General features: G+C 45.8%; 2 protein-coding genes across 2 annotated transcripts; one reads left to right on the top strand and one right to left on the bottom strand.

Moving 5' to 3' along the window:
• Window positions 1-534: 534 nt before the first annotated feature.
• Window positions 535-2,611, top strand: LOC135561572 (uncharacterized). Its single transcript, XM_065003287.1, has one exon. The coding sequence runs from the start codon at window positions 626-628 to the stop codon at window positions 2,213-2,215; it is 1,590 nt and encodes a 529-aa protein (XP_064859359.1). The 5' UTR covers window positions 535-625; the 3' UTR covers window positions 2,216-2,611.
• Window positions 2,612-2,789: 178 nt separating this feature from the next.
• Window positions 2,790-15,548, bottom strand: LOC115146655 (serine/threonine-protein kinase PAK 6-like). The gene is made up of 8 exons (XM_029688720.2): window positions 15,313-15,548; window positions 13,528-14,139; window positions 11,332-11,865; window positions 8,862-8,995; window positions 5,409-5,535; window positions 5,200-5,325; window positions 4,892-5,026; window positions 2,790-4,415 (listed from the first exon to the last, which is right to left on the bottom strand). The coding sequence occupies exons 1-8, from the start codon at window positions 15,514-15,516 to the stop codon at window positions 4,248-4,250; spliced, it is 2,040 nt and encodes a 679-aa protein (XP_029544580.1). The 5' UTR covers window positions 15,517-15,548; the 3' UTR covers window positions 2,790-4,247.
• Between the last annotated feature and the right edge of the window lie 35 nt (window positions 15,549-15,583).

Raw genomic sequence — 15,583 nt, 5'->3', positions numbered from 1 at the left:
TCTTAAAATGCTAAATCAGTGCTCCAAACCTGACTATACTATATTATTCTCTGAAAACTTTGGTAAGAGAAGAAACTATATTCATGCATGTGTATAAGTCATAATATAATACATTATTTAAAACGTTCATTTCATGCAGGATTAGCTGACCTTTAGCAACAAAATGGTATAAAATTGAAAATCCAAGCTTTCTATTTTGACCCATGTGAGAGAGGCTGCTAAATTGAATTAGAGCTGTATGTGAAAGAATGGTATTAAACCTGGGGGAGAAAGAGACTGATTTAAGCACCTCTTTTGCAACCGCTTTAACCTGGCACACATCAAAAACGCAGCAATGTTTTTCTCCTTGAGTAATTATTCAGTTCAAATAGCATATATTTCCTCCCGGCGGAGGGAAGTTATTCTGAACGGATGTTGCAGCAGCATAATGGACCTCAGATGGCTGTTTCCTTGACAACGCGAGGAGGGTGTGTAGAGAGAGAGGTATAAAAGCACATGCAGCTCCTCGCTGAGGCTCACTCTGAGGTAAATACACTCACTGTCAACACAGAGGGGGCCCTGATTCACTCTCCCTTCCTATCTCAGAACACAGTCTGAGGCTCACCTCCAGAAGTTACCGTCAAGCATGATGAGACCTAAGGATCTGCGTCAGGGCTCTGGCACCAAGACCTTCCTGGACGCCATGCACGATGGCAAAGTGCACCTGGCGCGCTTCGTCCTGGATGCGCTGGACAACCGCATAATCAACTCCAAGACGGAAAATGGCCGTACCCCTTTAATGTTCGCCGTTTGCCTGCAGGACCCCGGGGGTAGGGCCAAGTTTACCCGCCTGCTGCTGGAAAAAGGGGCCGGCGTGAATTGCCAGGATGAGCACGGGCGTACCTCCTTGAGCCTGGCCTGTGAGCTGGGCCATCTGGACGTGGTCAAACTCCTGGTGCAGTTCAACGCGGACCCTGATGTATCTGATGCCTGGGGGAACAGCGCACTGATGTACGCAGCCTACACCGGCCATAGCCACGTGTTGGATTTCCTGGTCAGGGCTTTCAAAAGAATGGGCCTGAGACTGGACCGCACCAATCAGGCTGGCCACTCTGCCATCCAGGTGGCCAACTTCTTTGGGCATGACCACTGTGTCCAGGCACTGAACTCTGGGAGGAGGGGGGTAGTGTCGGATGACCCACTAGGGGAGGTCGGATTTGCGATGGAGACCGGGACAGAGCGGCAGCAGCCCAACAAGCTCCCCAGGCAGGTTCTGGAGAGGTTCTCTAAACAGTTCCAGAGTCAGGATGAAGACCATCTGCCTGGCGTGTTCCAGAGACAGCTGAGGGTCGGGGACAGTAACAAACTGTGGGCGCGCATCAGATGCCAGAATCAGTCTCTAGATAGAAATCACCTTGAGCGGGCCCTGTCAGAAGAAGAACAGGATGACATATTCACTCCCAAACAGATACAGAACCATAAGCTACGGGACATGGGGGGGGTTAAAACACTGAGCCATCACCCATCGCCATGCCAGAAAGATGTCAACAGGCACAGAGGAATGAAACAGGAGGAGCCAGAGAGTATTCCACTCTGGGACAAAGCAAAGCCATTTAACCTGGACCTCCTTAGCTGCAGAAAGCAGTCCTACCAGGGTGATGTGTGTGACATGAGCCTATCAGGCAGGAAATTAAAGAGAGCCTCGCTGCAGGACGAGAGATCCCTGATAGCAAAGATTGAATGTCAAAAGAGCACCTGGGAGGTGACAAACGACACTGACAAATCCGTCACGGCACCAAAAGCACTTTTAATCGGTATAAATAAATCTCAGAGAGCACCCGAGGATTCCATCAGGGCGCCAAAAAATGATAATAATGACGTCGATCAAACAAGCAGGAGAGGGAGTCAGAAGCGTGGCAGCCTCCCACCGAACGGGCGACTCAACAAACTCCTCTTCCACAGAGCAGAGATGGAGCCGGAGAAGATTCCTGTCCGTCCACCGGGGTTCACCGGGCTGGGGACCAGATTACTGCGGCGATTCACTGCCCCCGAGTTCATGAGACTGGTAATTGACTGTTCCTCCGGTTCCTCACAGGGCAGAGGGAGGATGTCCCGGTCCGAGACTTTTCCCTTTTCACACACGCACCAGAGAGTTAACAGTCAGCCAAGCGTGGACAGCATTAGCGGGGTGAAGTGTGAATTTGAGAGCACTTCCCAAGTTGTCTCCCTGGAGTAACAGGGAAACCAATTGTTCAATTTGAAGAATTAGGAGAAGTCGATTTGATAAAGCACTTTAGATTCCACATGTTCAAGCAGTGTGGTACATTATCTCCTTTATTCTTAGATTGTAAAATAACGATAATCCTATAGCTCTATCGTGTTTCTTCAGTCTAATGAACATAGTCCATTGCTTTGTCTGTCGATTCAGTCATGTGCTATATGCGTCAATCGTAATGATGGCAGTGTCGATTTTATTTGTCAAAAATAATGTTATATTATACTATTATACTATGGAATATGTAGTCTATATTCTAGGTAAGCCTGTCATGTATAATTATTTACAATGAATCATGATGTTAATATGCACAAGCTATGCTATGTGACTTGTCATATATTTATTAAAATATAAAAAAATGTGACAGCATTCTCATTTCTGCATTTGATATGATGTATGTATGTGAGAGAGAGAGCTGGGAGAGAGAGAGATACAACTGTGTGAAAGGGGGCATTAAACATCCAACTGAATTGGAACAAAATAACAGTGCTTAGATTATCAAGATCAAGATCAAGAGTCAATATGCATTATTTATTGATTTTTAGAAAATGTAAATAATGTATAATTATCTTTTTCATGAATGTCCTACATAGAAATACAAATACATGAAATATGTTGTGTCACTGGTAAGAATACGAAGACAATGTGCAATGTGCTCTCAGCTGGTGGATATTCTTCACATGCCAAACCTGTGTGCTTTATCTATTCAAACCAATGCAAATACTTCACACACACACACACACACACACACACACACACACACACACACACACACACACACACACACACACACACACACATACACATACACACACACACACACACACACACACACACACACACACACACACACACACACACACACACACACACATACACATACACACACACACACACACACACACACACACACACACACACACACACACACACACATGTTCAGTAGCAACACACACATCCTGTAGTTTCAAAAGTCAGTCACAACACAGTGGAAGGGATGTTTGAGGCAACACTAACACAGCGTCCAAGCGTAAACACACACACTTTCAAAATGAAGTCAAATTCATCCCATATAACTAACTATATACAATGGCTCTGCAAGTAGTAAGTCCTAATATACAGTATCTGTATTTACATGATTTGTTCAACCGCTACATTTCAAGTTGATAATCTAAAATGTTAACTTATTTGCAATTTCACATCTTAGGCTACAAACAGTTCACAACCCTTTTCAGAAAAGCAAAATATAATAAATATTAAAATAAATATGATTAATTGAGCCCAATATAATTACAAACAGCCAACCCATCTACACATTTGTCATGGTGATGTTGGAGGATGTCTCTCATGTCATCTCTCAGTAGCATGTTTTAACCATTCCGATCAGGCCAGGTGTGCCTTCATTTGGCCATGCAAATTGTTCACTGACAAGGTGCAAGGTTTCACTGAACTTCAGTCAGTGTCCCATATGGTTGTAGAGGTATGTAACATCACGCTTCTCTCAAAGTCATGAGCTACCACAGCTTGAGCCTATAGCACAAGCTGAAAATACACAACTAATATCCAAACACTACGATGGGAAACTGCTCAATTACGGTAAAGGTTCACAATATGCTACAGTTTACAGTTCCCTTGGATTTCAAGTTTTATATAATGCACCGATGCTAGATTGGTGTTGTGTCGAGAGGAATTCCATTGGATGTTGTCTATCACAGGTAGGCCCAGACGTTGTTGAGATGAGTGAGGAATACTGTTTGTTTGCATGCTGCCGTAACACTACGCCAACTCACTGCTAAAGTGCTTCTTAGATTTGCAGGCTGTGTCACTGTCTACCAAGCCTGCCGGCCTGCTGCCATGAGCTCTGTAGCAGCACCAGGCTCTCTGGTGCTGCTCCCTCACTGGGATGGGTGCTGACTGGGTTGGGCCTGGGCAGGTCACACTCAGGGTACAGTAGTCATCAGAGATCAGGGTCCATCAAGGGGGGGGGGGGGGATCAGCAGCGGGACATGCGCTTGCGGTACTGTTCCACCAGGGGCACCAGGCACTGCGGGGAGCCGCTCTTTAGGAGGAAGGGGTGTTCTAGCAGGTCTGTGGCGCTGGCACGCTCCACTGGGTCTCGGATCAACATACGGTCCAGGAAGTTCTTCAACACCGGGGAGACCTACACAAAGTGTGAAGTCCAAGTTAATTCAGCAGACATGTTGAAATAGAGAAAAGGTGTTATCTCTCTATGTATGTATTCTTAAATTTTTTACCCCCCTTTTTCGTAATTTCGTGATTACGATCTTGTCTCATGACTGCAACTCCCCAACGAGCTCGGTAGAGGTGAAGGTCAAGTCATGCGTCCTCCAAAACATGACCTGCCAAACCGCACTTCTTAACACCCGCTCGCTTAACCCGGAAGCCAGCTGCACCAATGTGTCGGAGGTAACACTGTTCAATTGACAACCAAAGTCAGCCTGCAGGTGCCCGGCCCGCCACAAGGAGTTGCTAGAGTGCGATGAGCCAAATGAAGCCCCCCCGGCCAAACCCTCCCCTAACCCGGACGCGCCCTATGGGACTCCCGGTCATGGCCGGTAATGACACAGCCCCAGACTCGGGAGGCCCTCTATGTATGTATTCTGTTTCACCTCTGACCTGTGTTGCGTTCCGTACAGTGGGAGCTGGCTCATCCCTCAGTCTTCTCATGGCTGCAACAGGGGTCTCACTGAAGTAAGGGGGCTCTCCATCCACCATCTCAACTACCATGATACCCAGAGACCACACATCTACCTGGCAGACACAACAAACCAGTATATATTCACCTTCAGTCAGTGTTGACATGCACATGAATACTGGACATCATGAGTATTTGTTTGGATACAGCTAGTATGTCATTAGTATGCAGTAATATACACGTACAGTTTGTTAGGATACAAATTTGTTTTGAATATCTTCTTTCTCACCTCAGTGCTGTATGGTGATTTAGAGATGACCTCCGGAGCCATCCAGTAGGGTGTTCCCACTAAAGACTTCCTTTTGGGGATGTCTTTACTGATCTGAGCACAGAACCCAAAGTCGGACAGCTTGATCTATACAGGGACATTAAAATTAAATTATAAACAGATGTGTTTTTCTCAACTGAATTAAAAATACTTATGAGAGAGAGACCTACCCTCCCATCCAGTGTTAGCAGTATGGAGTCACTCTTGATGTCCCTGTGGATAACCCCCTGGGAGTGAAGGTAGGCCAGGGCTTGCAGCACAGCCTCACAGATTGTGGCTATCTGCTCCTCACTCAGCCTGCATAGGAGAGTGACACTGATATATCAAATCAAACTTTATTTGTCACATGCGCCATATACAACAAGTGTATACCTTACCGTGAAATGCTTACTTACAAGCCATTAACCAACAGTGCAGTTCAAGAAGAGTTGAGAAAATATTTACCAAATAGACAAAAGTAAAAAATAATCATAAAAAGTAACACAATAACAATAACGAGGCTATATACAGGGGGTACCGGTACCAAGTCAGGCCTACCACTGTTGTGTCGTCAGCAAACTTAATGATGGTGTTGGAGTCGTGTTTGGCCACGCAGTCGTGGGTGAACAGGGAGTACAGGAGGGGACTAAGTACACACCCCTGAGGGGCCCCAGTATTAAGGATCAGCGTGGCAGACGTGTTGTTGCTTACTCTTACCACCTGGGGTGGCCCGTCAGGAAGTCCAGGATCCAGTTGCAGAGGGAGGTGTTTAGTCCCAGAGTCCTTAGCTTAGTGATGAGCTTTGTGGGCACTATGGTGTTGAACACTGAGCTGTAATCAATGAACAGCATTCTCACATAGATGTTCCTTTTGTCCAGGTGGGAAAGGGCAGTGTGGAGTGCGATTGAGATTGCGTCATCTGTGGATCAATTGGGGCGGTATGCGAATTGGAGTGGGTTTAGGGTGTCCAGGAGAATGCTGTTGATGTGAGCCACTACCAGCCTTTCAAAGCACTTCATGGCTACCGACGTGAGTGTTACGGGGCGGTAATCATTTAGGCAGGTTACCTTCGCTTCCTTGGGCACAGGGACTATGGTGGTCTGCTTGAAACATGTAAATATTGCAGACTCGGTCAGGGAGAGTTTTAAAATATCAGTGAAGACACTTGACAGTTGGTCCACGCATACTTTGGGTACACGTCCTGGTAATCCGTCTGGCCCAGCGGCTTTGTGAATGTTGACCTGTTTAAACCTTTTGTTCACATCGACTACCGAGAGCGATATCACACAGTCATCAAGAAAAGCTGGTGCTCCCGTGCATGCTTCAGTGTTGCTTGCCTCGAAGCGAGCATAAAAGGCATTTAGCTCGTCTGGTAGGCTAACGTCACTGGGCAGCTCACGACTGGGTTTCCCTTTGTAGTACGTAATAGTTTTCAAACCATGCCACATCCGATGTGTGTCAGAGCAGCTGTAATAGGTTCCTATCTTAATCCTGTATCCTGCTTTGCTTGTTTGATGGTTTGTCTGAGGACATAGCACGATTTCTTATAAGCGTTCAGATTTGTCTCCCGCTCCTTGAAAGTGGCATCTCTAGCCTTTAGCTCGACGCGGATGTGGCCTATAATCCATGGCTTCTTGTTGGGATATGTACGTACGGTCACTATGGGAGGGACATCGTCAATGTACTTATTGATGAAGCCGATGACTGAGGTGGTGTAGTCCTCAATACCATTGGATGAATCCCGGAACATATTCCAGTCTGTGCTAGCAAAGCAGTCCTGTAATGTAATATCTGCGTCATCTGACCACTTCCGTATTGAGCGAGTCACTGGTACTTCCTGCTTTAGTTTTAGCTTGTAAGCAGGAATCAGGAAGATAGAATTATGGTCAGATTTGCCAAATGGAGGGCGGGGGATAGCTTTGTATGCACCTCTGTGTGTGGAGTAAAGGTGGTCTAGGATTTTTTTCCCTCTGGTTGCATATGTGACATGCTGGTAAACATTTATTTAAATGTATCTGCATTAAAGTCCCAGGCCACTAGGATTGCCGTTTCTGGGTTAGCATTTTCTTCTTTGCTTATGGCCTTATAGAGTTGGTTGAGAGCAGTCTTAGTGCCAGCTTTGTTCTGTGGTGGTAAATAGACGGCTACCAATAATATAGATGAGAACTCTCTTGGTAGATAGTGTGGTCTACAGCTTTTAAGAAGGTACTCTACCTCAGGCGAGCAATACCTCAAGGCTTCTTTAACATTAGACATCGCACACCAGCTGATATTGACAAATAGACACACACCCCCACCCTTCGTTTTACCAGACATAGCTTTTCTGTTCTGCCGGTGCATGGAAAATCCCGCCTGCTCTATGTTATTCGTATCGTCGTTCAGCCACATCTCGGTGAAACATAAGATATTGCAGTTTTTAATATCTCGTTGGTAGGATAATCTTAATCGTAGGTCATCAATTGTATTTTCCAATGACTGCACGTTAGCAAGAAGAATGGATAGTAGTGGGAGTTTACTCGCTCGCCTATGGATTCTCAGAAGGATGCCCGATCTGCGGCCCCTTTTCCTGCGTCTTTTCTTCAAGCAAATGAAAGGGATCTGGGCCTGTTCCAGTGAAAGCAGTATATCCTTGTGGATAGGGTTCTACATGGAGCCCAAAACGATTCTACATGGAACCATCAAGGTTTCTTTAAAATGTTATCCTATGGGGACAGTCAAAGAACCCTATTAGGTTCTAGATGTAACCTTTTTTTCGAAGAGTGTAGTGGTGGGTGGTATAGGTGAGGTTCAGACAACTACATGCATTCACTGTATCTCGTGTTTGCATCATGAAAATATAGCCTAGCTGATTTTGAACACTGAAGAACTGTGCTACAGAAACACCCCAGAAAATAGTTTTTTTTTTGTTCTGGCTAATAGCTTTATTGATTGTTTAAAAAAACTTATTTGGGGTTGGATTGGAGTATGAAGGAGGTATAATTTAGCAAATCTTGGGTTCTGCTGACAAAAACTGAAAATGACAGCCAATGTGATCTGGCCCATTTGTATATCAGTTATAAATGCACTCAGTCCCCATGTCTCTAGGCTCTGAGGTATACTCCTGTCTCTGTATTGTGAATGAGCCAACTTTCAGTTTGGAATTTAAAATACATTGACAGGTAGAGTTCAAATTCACTGACAATTCCTTGTGTCTTATATCGAGTGGGCCATTTTCTTGCATTTGTTTATGCATTTCTAGAGTATCTGATATACAGTACTGAACAGGATGAGAGCATAGATAAAATTGTGTTTTGGGTCTAAATTAATTTCACCACATTTCATTTGAACACACACAAATCCAGTGATGTTATCGGATTATATTTTCCCATAGGAGGACAGTGTTTTGCTAAAGTGGCAGTGAGAATGGGAGTGACTGTGCCTGTCCTCTCAACTAATTAGTACCACACTACCCCTTAATGGTGAAAATAGGTACTGAAGACATAACAAGAATTTTGCTTCATCCTTCTGTCACACATGTCCTTGAAGTCTTGTCTCTTAAAAATGCTTATATTTTACATTATATTGACCCCTCAATACAATTTTCCCCCTGTATGACAGCAGTTATTTCTGGCTGTGTAGGTCAAGTCTGTACAATGTCTCCATACCTGGTCTCAGACACGATGTTGGTTAGCGCTCCACCCTGAAGGTACTCCATAATGACCCAGAGCTCCTCCTCCACCAGGGCACTTTTAAACATCTCCACCACATTCCTGTGCTGGTAGTCCCTCATGATCACCACCTGGACAAACACATACAGTTGATAACAGAGATGTCATGTAACGTACCTGATGATTTCAAGAGGGTACTCATGGGCAAAAAAAGGTTATTTGGGTATTATTGTCTGGGAAACAGTTTTTATCTTCTTTTTTTTTTATTTCACCTTTATTTAACCAGGTAGGCCAGTTGAGAACAAGTTCTCATTTATAACTGCAACCTGGCCAAGATAAAGCAAAGCAGTGCAACACAAACAACAACACAGAGTTACACATGGAATAAACAAACGTACAGTCAATAACACAATAGAAAAAAGTCTATAAACAGTGTGTGCAAATGGAGGGAGAAGGTAGGCAATAAATAGGCCATAGTAGCGAAGTAATTACAATTTAGCAAATTAACACTGGAGTGATAGATGTGCAGATGATGATGGGCTAGTAGAAATACTGGTGTGCAAAAGAGCAAAAACGTAAATGAAAACAATAGGGGGATGAGGTAGGTAGATTGGATGGACTATTTACAGATGGGCTGTGTACAGCTGCAGCGATCAGTTAGCTGCTCAGATAGCTGATGTTTAAAGTTAGTGAGGGAGATATAAGTCTCCAACTTCAGCGATTTTTGCAATACGTTCCAGTCATTGGCAGCAGAGAACTGTAAGGAAAGGGGGTGTTGGCTTTGGGGATCACCCGTGAGATATATCTGCTGGAGCGCGTGCTATGAGTGGGTGTTGTTATCGTGACCAGTGAGCTGATATAAGGCGGAGATTTACCTAGCAAAGACTTATAGATGACCTGGAGCCAGTGGGTCTGGCGACGAATGTGAAGCAAAGGCCAGCTGACGAGAGCATACTGGTCGCAGTGGTGGGTGGTATATGGGGCTTTGGTGACAAAACGGATGGCACTCTAATAGACTGCATCCAGTTTGCTGAGTAGAGTGTTGGAGGCTATTTTGTAAATGACATCGCCGAAGTCAATGATCAGTAGGATAGTCAGTTTAATGAGGGTATGTTTGGCAGCGTGAGTGACAGAGGCTTTGTTGCGAAATAAGAAGCCAATTCTGGATTTAATTTTGGATTGGAGATGTTTAATATGAGTCTGGAAGGAGAGTTTACAGTCTAGCCAGACACCTAGGTATTTGTAGTTGTCCACATATTCTAAGTCAGAACCGTCCAGAGTAGTGATGCTAGTCGGGCGGGCGGGTGCGGGCAGTGATCAGTTGAAAAGCATGCATTTAGTTTTACTAGCATTTAAGAGCAGTTGGAGGCCACGGAAGGAGTGTTGTATGGCATTGAATCTCTTTTGGAGGTTTGTTAACACAGTGTCCAAAGAAGTGCCAGATGTATACAGAATGGTGTCGTCTGCGTAGAGGTGGATCAGGGAATCACCAGCAGCAAGAGCGAAATCGTTGATGTATACAGAGAAAAGAGTCAGCGCGAGAATTGAACCCTGTGGTACCCCCATAGAGACAGCCAGAGGTCCGGACAACAGGCCCTCCGATTTGACACACTGAACTCTATCTGAGAAGTAGTTGGTGAACCAGGCAAGCCAGTCATTTGAGAAACCAAGGCTGTTGAGTCTGCCGATAAGAATGCGGTGATTGACAGAGTCGAAAGCCTTGGCCAGGTCGATGAAGACGGCTGCACAGTACTGTCTTTTATCGATGGCGGTTGTGATATTGTTTAATACCTTGAGCGGGTCTGAGGTACACCCGTGACCGGCTCGGAAAACGGATTGCACAGATGAGAAGGTACGGTGGGATTCTAGATGGTCGATGATCTGTTTATTAACTTGGCTTTAGAAGACTTTAGAAATGCAGGGTAGGATGGATATAGGTCTGTAACAGTTTGGGTCTAGTGTCACCCCCTTTGAAGAGGGGGATGACCGCGGCAGCTTTCCAATCTTTAGGGATCTCGGACGATACGAAAGAGAGGTTGAGCAGACTGGTAATAGGGGTTGCAACAATGGCAGCGGATAATTTTTAGAAAGAGAGGGTCCAGATTGTCTAGCCCAGCTGATTTGTACGGGTGGATTTATCGGTGGTGACAGTGTTTCCTAGTGTCAGTGCAGTGGGCAGCTGGGAGGAGGTGCTCTTATACTCCATGGACTTTACAGTGTACCAAAACAGTGACTTCGTGTTATCTATCTCTACGCTAGAACTAGATGGATCTAAGGGGGCATTTGACCCAGCAGTTTCAATGTATTTTGTTTGACAATTTAAAATGCATAAACATGTTAAACCCGGCAACAAATAAATAACATCTGGGCTCTGTTATGTGATGTATCCCAGCATGATTTATTGGTGATTCGGGGTGGTGTTTTGAGGGGGGTCATTGAGGATAGTGTTGACTGGAGGTCGTCATACCTCGTTGAAAAGCAGCTCTCTACGTTGTTGTCTCCGCAGGTCCATCATCTTCACGGCCACCTGCCTGCCGCTGTGTTTCTCCCGAGCGATACACACCACCCCTGTGGACCCTTCTCCAATCTTCACAAAGTTCTCCAGGTACGACCGAGGGTCTCCCTTGTCCACCACCATGTTCAGGGCAGCCTTAAACTGTTTATGGGTCACCTTGGGGGGGTCTGGTGGTGGCCTCTGTGGGTGCTGAGGGGGTCTGAAGGCAGGGGAACATGTGCCTAGAGGGCTGGTGGCCAGGGAGCCGGTGGGGGAAGGCCGGAGCTGGGAGGGGCTGCCCTGTCCGGGGAAGGGAGCATTAGGGCAGCCTGAGTGTCTCAGAAAGGGGTCAGGGCCGTTGGGTCTCAGGCCCATGTTGGGAGACAGTCCTAGGGTGTAGCTGGCTGAGGAGTGTACCATCCTGTGGGGTCTGATGCCACTCATGAAGGGACTACTGGTGGTGCTTGGTAGGAAGCCTGACTGGTGGTGCCTCAGAGCCGACTCTGCCTGGACGATAACAAAAAGAGAGAGAGAGAGAGAGAGAGAGAGAGAGAGAGAGAGAGAGAGAGAGAGAGAGAGAGAGAGGTAGAGTTGGCTGTCTTCCCAGGGTCCCTGGCTTGCTTTATTACTGGATATAAATCACAGTGCTTCACTCTCACACTATGACTTCACCTGGTGCGCTCCCTGCTAAAACGTTGCCATAGGTACCTCAATGTACCCTTGAGATTATGCCAAACATAGCATCTCTCAATGTTTACAAGCACATCGAAGCAATCAAGTCACAAATCATATTTTAGCATTCCAAAAAAAACAACAGCATTAATTGAGCAATCAACTGTAGAATGCAGGAATGCAGGCTGCTATACGATGTTTTACCTAAAAAAAACAGTTTAAGAACTAACTCACTGGCCATATTATGGAAAAGGATTTTTAAAAGAGTAAAACTGTAAGTTACAGTTTATACCAGAGTTAGCTACTGGCCAATGTGATATTGGTTGACTACACTATATATACAAAAGTATGTGAACATCCCTTCAAATGAGTGGATTCGGCAATTTCAGCCACACCTGTTGTTGACAGGGGTATAAAATTGAGCACACAGCCATGCCATCTCCATAGATGAACATTGGCAGTAGAATGGCCTTAATGAAGAGCTCGGTAACTTTCAACGTGACACCGTCATATGATGCCACCTTTCCAACCAATCAGTTCATTCAAATTTCTGCTCTGCTTGAGTTGCCCCGGTCATCTGTAGGTGCTGTTATTGTGAAGTGGAAACGTCTAGGAGCAGCAATGGCTCAGCCGCAAAGCGGTAGGCCACACAAGCTCACAGAATGGGACCGCCGAGTGATGAAGCATTTAAAAATTGTCGGTCCTCACTCACTACTAAGTTCCAAACTGTCTCTGGAAGCAACTTCAGCACAATAACTGTTCGTCAGGAGCTTCATGAAATCGTTTTTTCGGCCGAGCAGCTGCACACAAGCCTAAGATCACCATGCGCAATGCCAAGAGTCGGCTGGACTGGTGTATAGCTCTCCGCCATCGGACTCTGAAGCAGTGAAAACGTGTTCTCTGGAGTGTTGAATCACGCTTCACCATCTGGCAGTCAAATGGACGAATCTGGGTTTTACAGATGCCAGGAGAACATAGTGTACAGTTTGGTGGAGGAAGAATGGTCTGGGACTGTTTTTCATGGTTCGGGCTAAGTCCCTTAGTTCCAGTGAAGGGAAATCTTAACGCTACAGTATACAATGACATTCTAAACGATTCTGTGCTTCCAACTTTGTGGCAACAGTTTGGGGAAGTCCCTTTCCTATTTCAGTATGACAATGCCCCATGCACAAAGTGAGAACCATACAGAAATGGTTTGTCGAGATTGGGGTGGAAGAACTTGACTGGCCTGCGTAGAACCCTGACCTCAACCCCATCAAACACCTTTGGGATGAATTGGAACGCCGACTGCGAGCCAGGCCTAATTGTCCAACATCAGTGCCCGACCTTACCAATGCTCTTGTGGCTGAATGGAAGCAAGTACCCGAAGCAAATTTTCAACATCTAGTGGAAAGCCTTCCCAGAAGAGTGGAGGCTGTTATAGCAGCAAACGGGCTGGCCTATGACAATGTCCATCTAAAATATAGATGAGAGATTATGATTAAGTGATCTGCTCACCTTCAGGTCGTAGGAGGAGTATGGTCTGCCAGGGCTGTTGTGGGAGTGGATGTAGAGGTTGGTGCTGTACTCCGGAGGGGGGCGACCCCCATGGTCGGTATGCTGGACAGCCATGGCTGGGCTGTAGAAGAACGAGATAGGCCTCTGTTTTTGTGGCATAACCCTGGGCACCTGGAAGTCTCTCTTAACCGTCAGTGTCTCTGTGGGGCTACCCACCTCACAGCTGATATAAGCCCCTTTAATAGGCACTTGCATTGGCTGGGATGGAGCCAGGGGTCCCTCCAGACAGCTGATGCTCACTTCATAGGTGGACTTGGCCCTGGGGAGAACGCCGTTCGGCTGTATGGTAATACTCGTCCCACTCTCACTGTGGATGTTATGAGCCCTGTCTCTCCACTGCTGCTGCTCCAGCTCATCTTCTCCCAGGTCTTCATACTGGTAGGTGTCCCCCTCCTTCACCTCCCCCAGCCTGCCCAGGGACTGGGCCCTTTTCCTGGCCGAAGGGCTGCTCTTCCTCAGGGAGTTGGAGCTGGTCACCGACAACCTGCTCATGTCGGAGATCATGGTTGAGATGTAGTCTCCATGACCGATCATACTCCCACGCACGATGGTCTGAAAAGAAAGCAGTAATGTTCAGCCAACCTGGAATGATTGTAACATACTGCACACAGGCACTTCTATTTTGTAATGTGGCTTGTATAAAAACTGTAATGACGGATAGATTCTTTCTGAAGAGTGAAATCTCAAGCAGCAAACATCGCAGTGACGTAGAAAAAGAGCATTACCTTGCCCTGACAAAACAAGATGACACAGACTTCAAAAATGTGTTGGGCTTTCCAGTTGAACCTATTAGAGAAAGGCCAATTGGCTGATTACTCAATCTCTGGTTAAAGTAAAGTTCTGTTCATCATCACGAGAGTCTCCTATGTTTCTCTGTCTTTGGAATGGTGCTCTGGTCAGCTCTCACAGCTGCACAGGTAACTTAGCCAAACTAATTAACATCCCACTTCAAATTCTTTACAAATGACAAAATTGCGAATTATTGTACAAATGTCTCAAATGTAATAATTATTTTTGTAACCTCTCCAACCTTTGCCTCTGCCGTAAACGCTACATTATTTACATACAGAACACAAGTCTCCCCTGTACTACCAATTCAATCCTGATGATCCTGTTCAAACCATGACCTTGCTTCAGAAGCTGACACTGGGATTTTGAAATGCAAAACTGAAATTTATCCAATGGTGGTAATGAAAATGTGTTGTGTTTTTGTAAGGGGCATATCGGCATGAGTATTCAGCCTAGTGCAGACATCCTTAGATTTGCAGGCTTTTTTGCTCACTGGCATTTCCACTGCTGTACGTGCACTTTCTATCCCTCAGCCATGGATCGTTATTATTTTCCTGCATGGAGTAATACATCTTGGAGACTTCAAGGATTCGCGTAGTACAGTCAATGTACACAGCAGGGTCATTAGCTGAGCCCCGTGATAGATAAGAAAGCAATATGACAGGGAGAACAGCAAGTGCTGTCAACCACACTGCCATCACTGGACTAGGGAAACTTTAGACGACAAAAGCAGGGTAACTCTGCTGAAGATCTAAAGGGCGTTATAGCCTCTGATAAAAAACACTTTTGATGGAGGGTTTTGAGGCTTACTAAAACTGGAAAAATCTCAGAAATAAAATCCTATACATTCTCAGCACTTTTTGTCTGTTAAATAATACGTTCAGAGAAAAAAAAACAGTGCAAACAGGAAAGTGAGCTGAGAATAAGGTCCAGTACCTTCTTTGGCTTGAGCTCCACGGAGGTGATCCGGGAGGGGTCCACCATAGGCTTGGGCCTACGGAGGTTCTCTATCAGACTGTGCCATTGGGTCGGCAGGCCCACAAAGCAGCACCGCTTGGCGTCAAACGAGGTGTGCACCCGGTGCTCAAAGTTCTTTGGTGTTGAGATCTCTGGCCTCTTCTTTTTCTTCTTACGAAACATCGTCAGGTCCAGAAGACTGACAGCTTGCCAAAGTCAAGACGGCCCTGCATAGACAAGAAGTAGACAC

The sequence above is a fragment of the Oncorhynchus nerka genome, linkage group LG18, assembly GCF_034236695.1.
Source record: "Oncorhynchus nerka isolate Pitt River linkage group LG18, Oner_Uvic_2.0, whole genome shotgun sequence".
Classification (NCBI taxonomy): Eukaryota; Metazoa; Chordata; class Actinopteri; order Salmoniformes; family Salmonidae; genus Oncorhynchus; species Oncorhynchus nerka.
The sequence above is the reverse complement of the archived record's forward strand: the minus strand, read 5'-3'. Positions and strand labels throughout refer to the sequence as shown.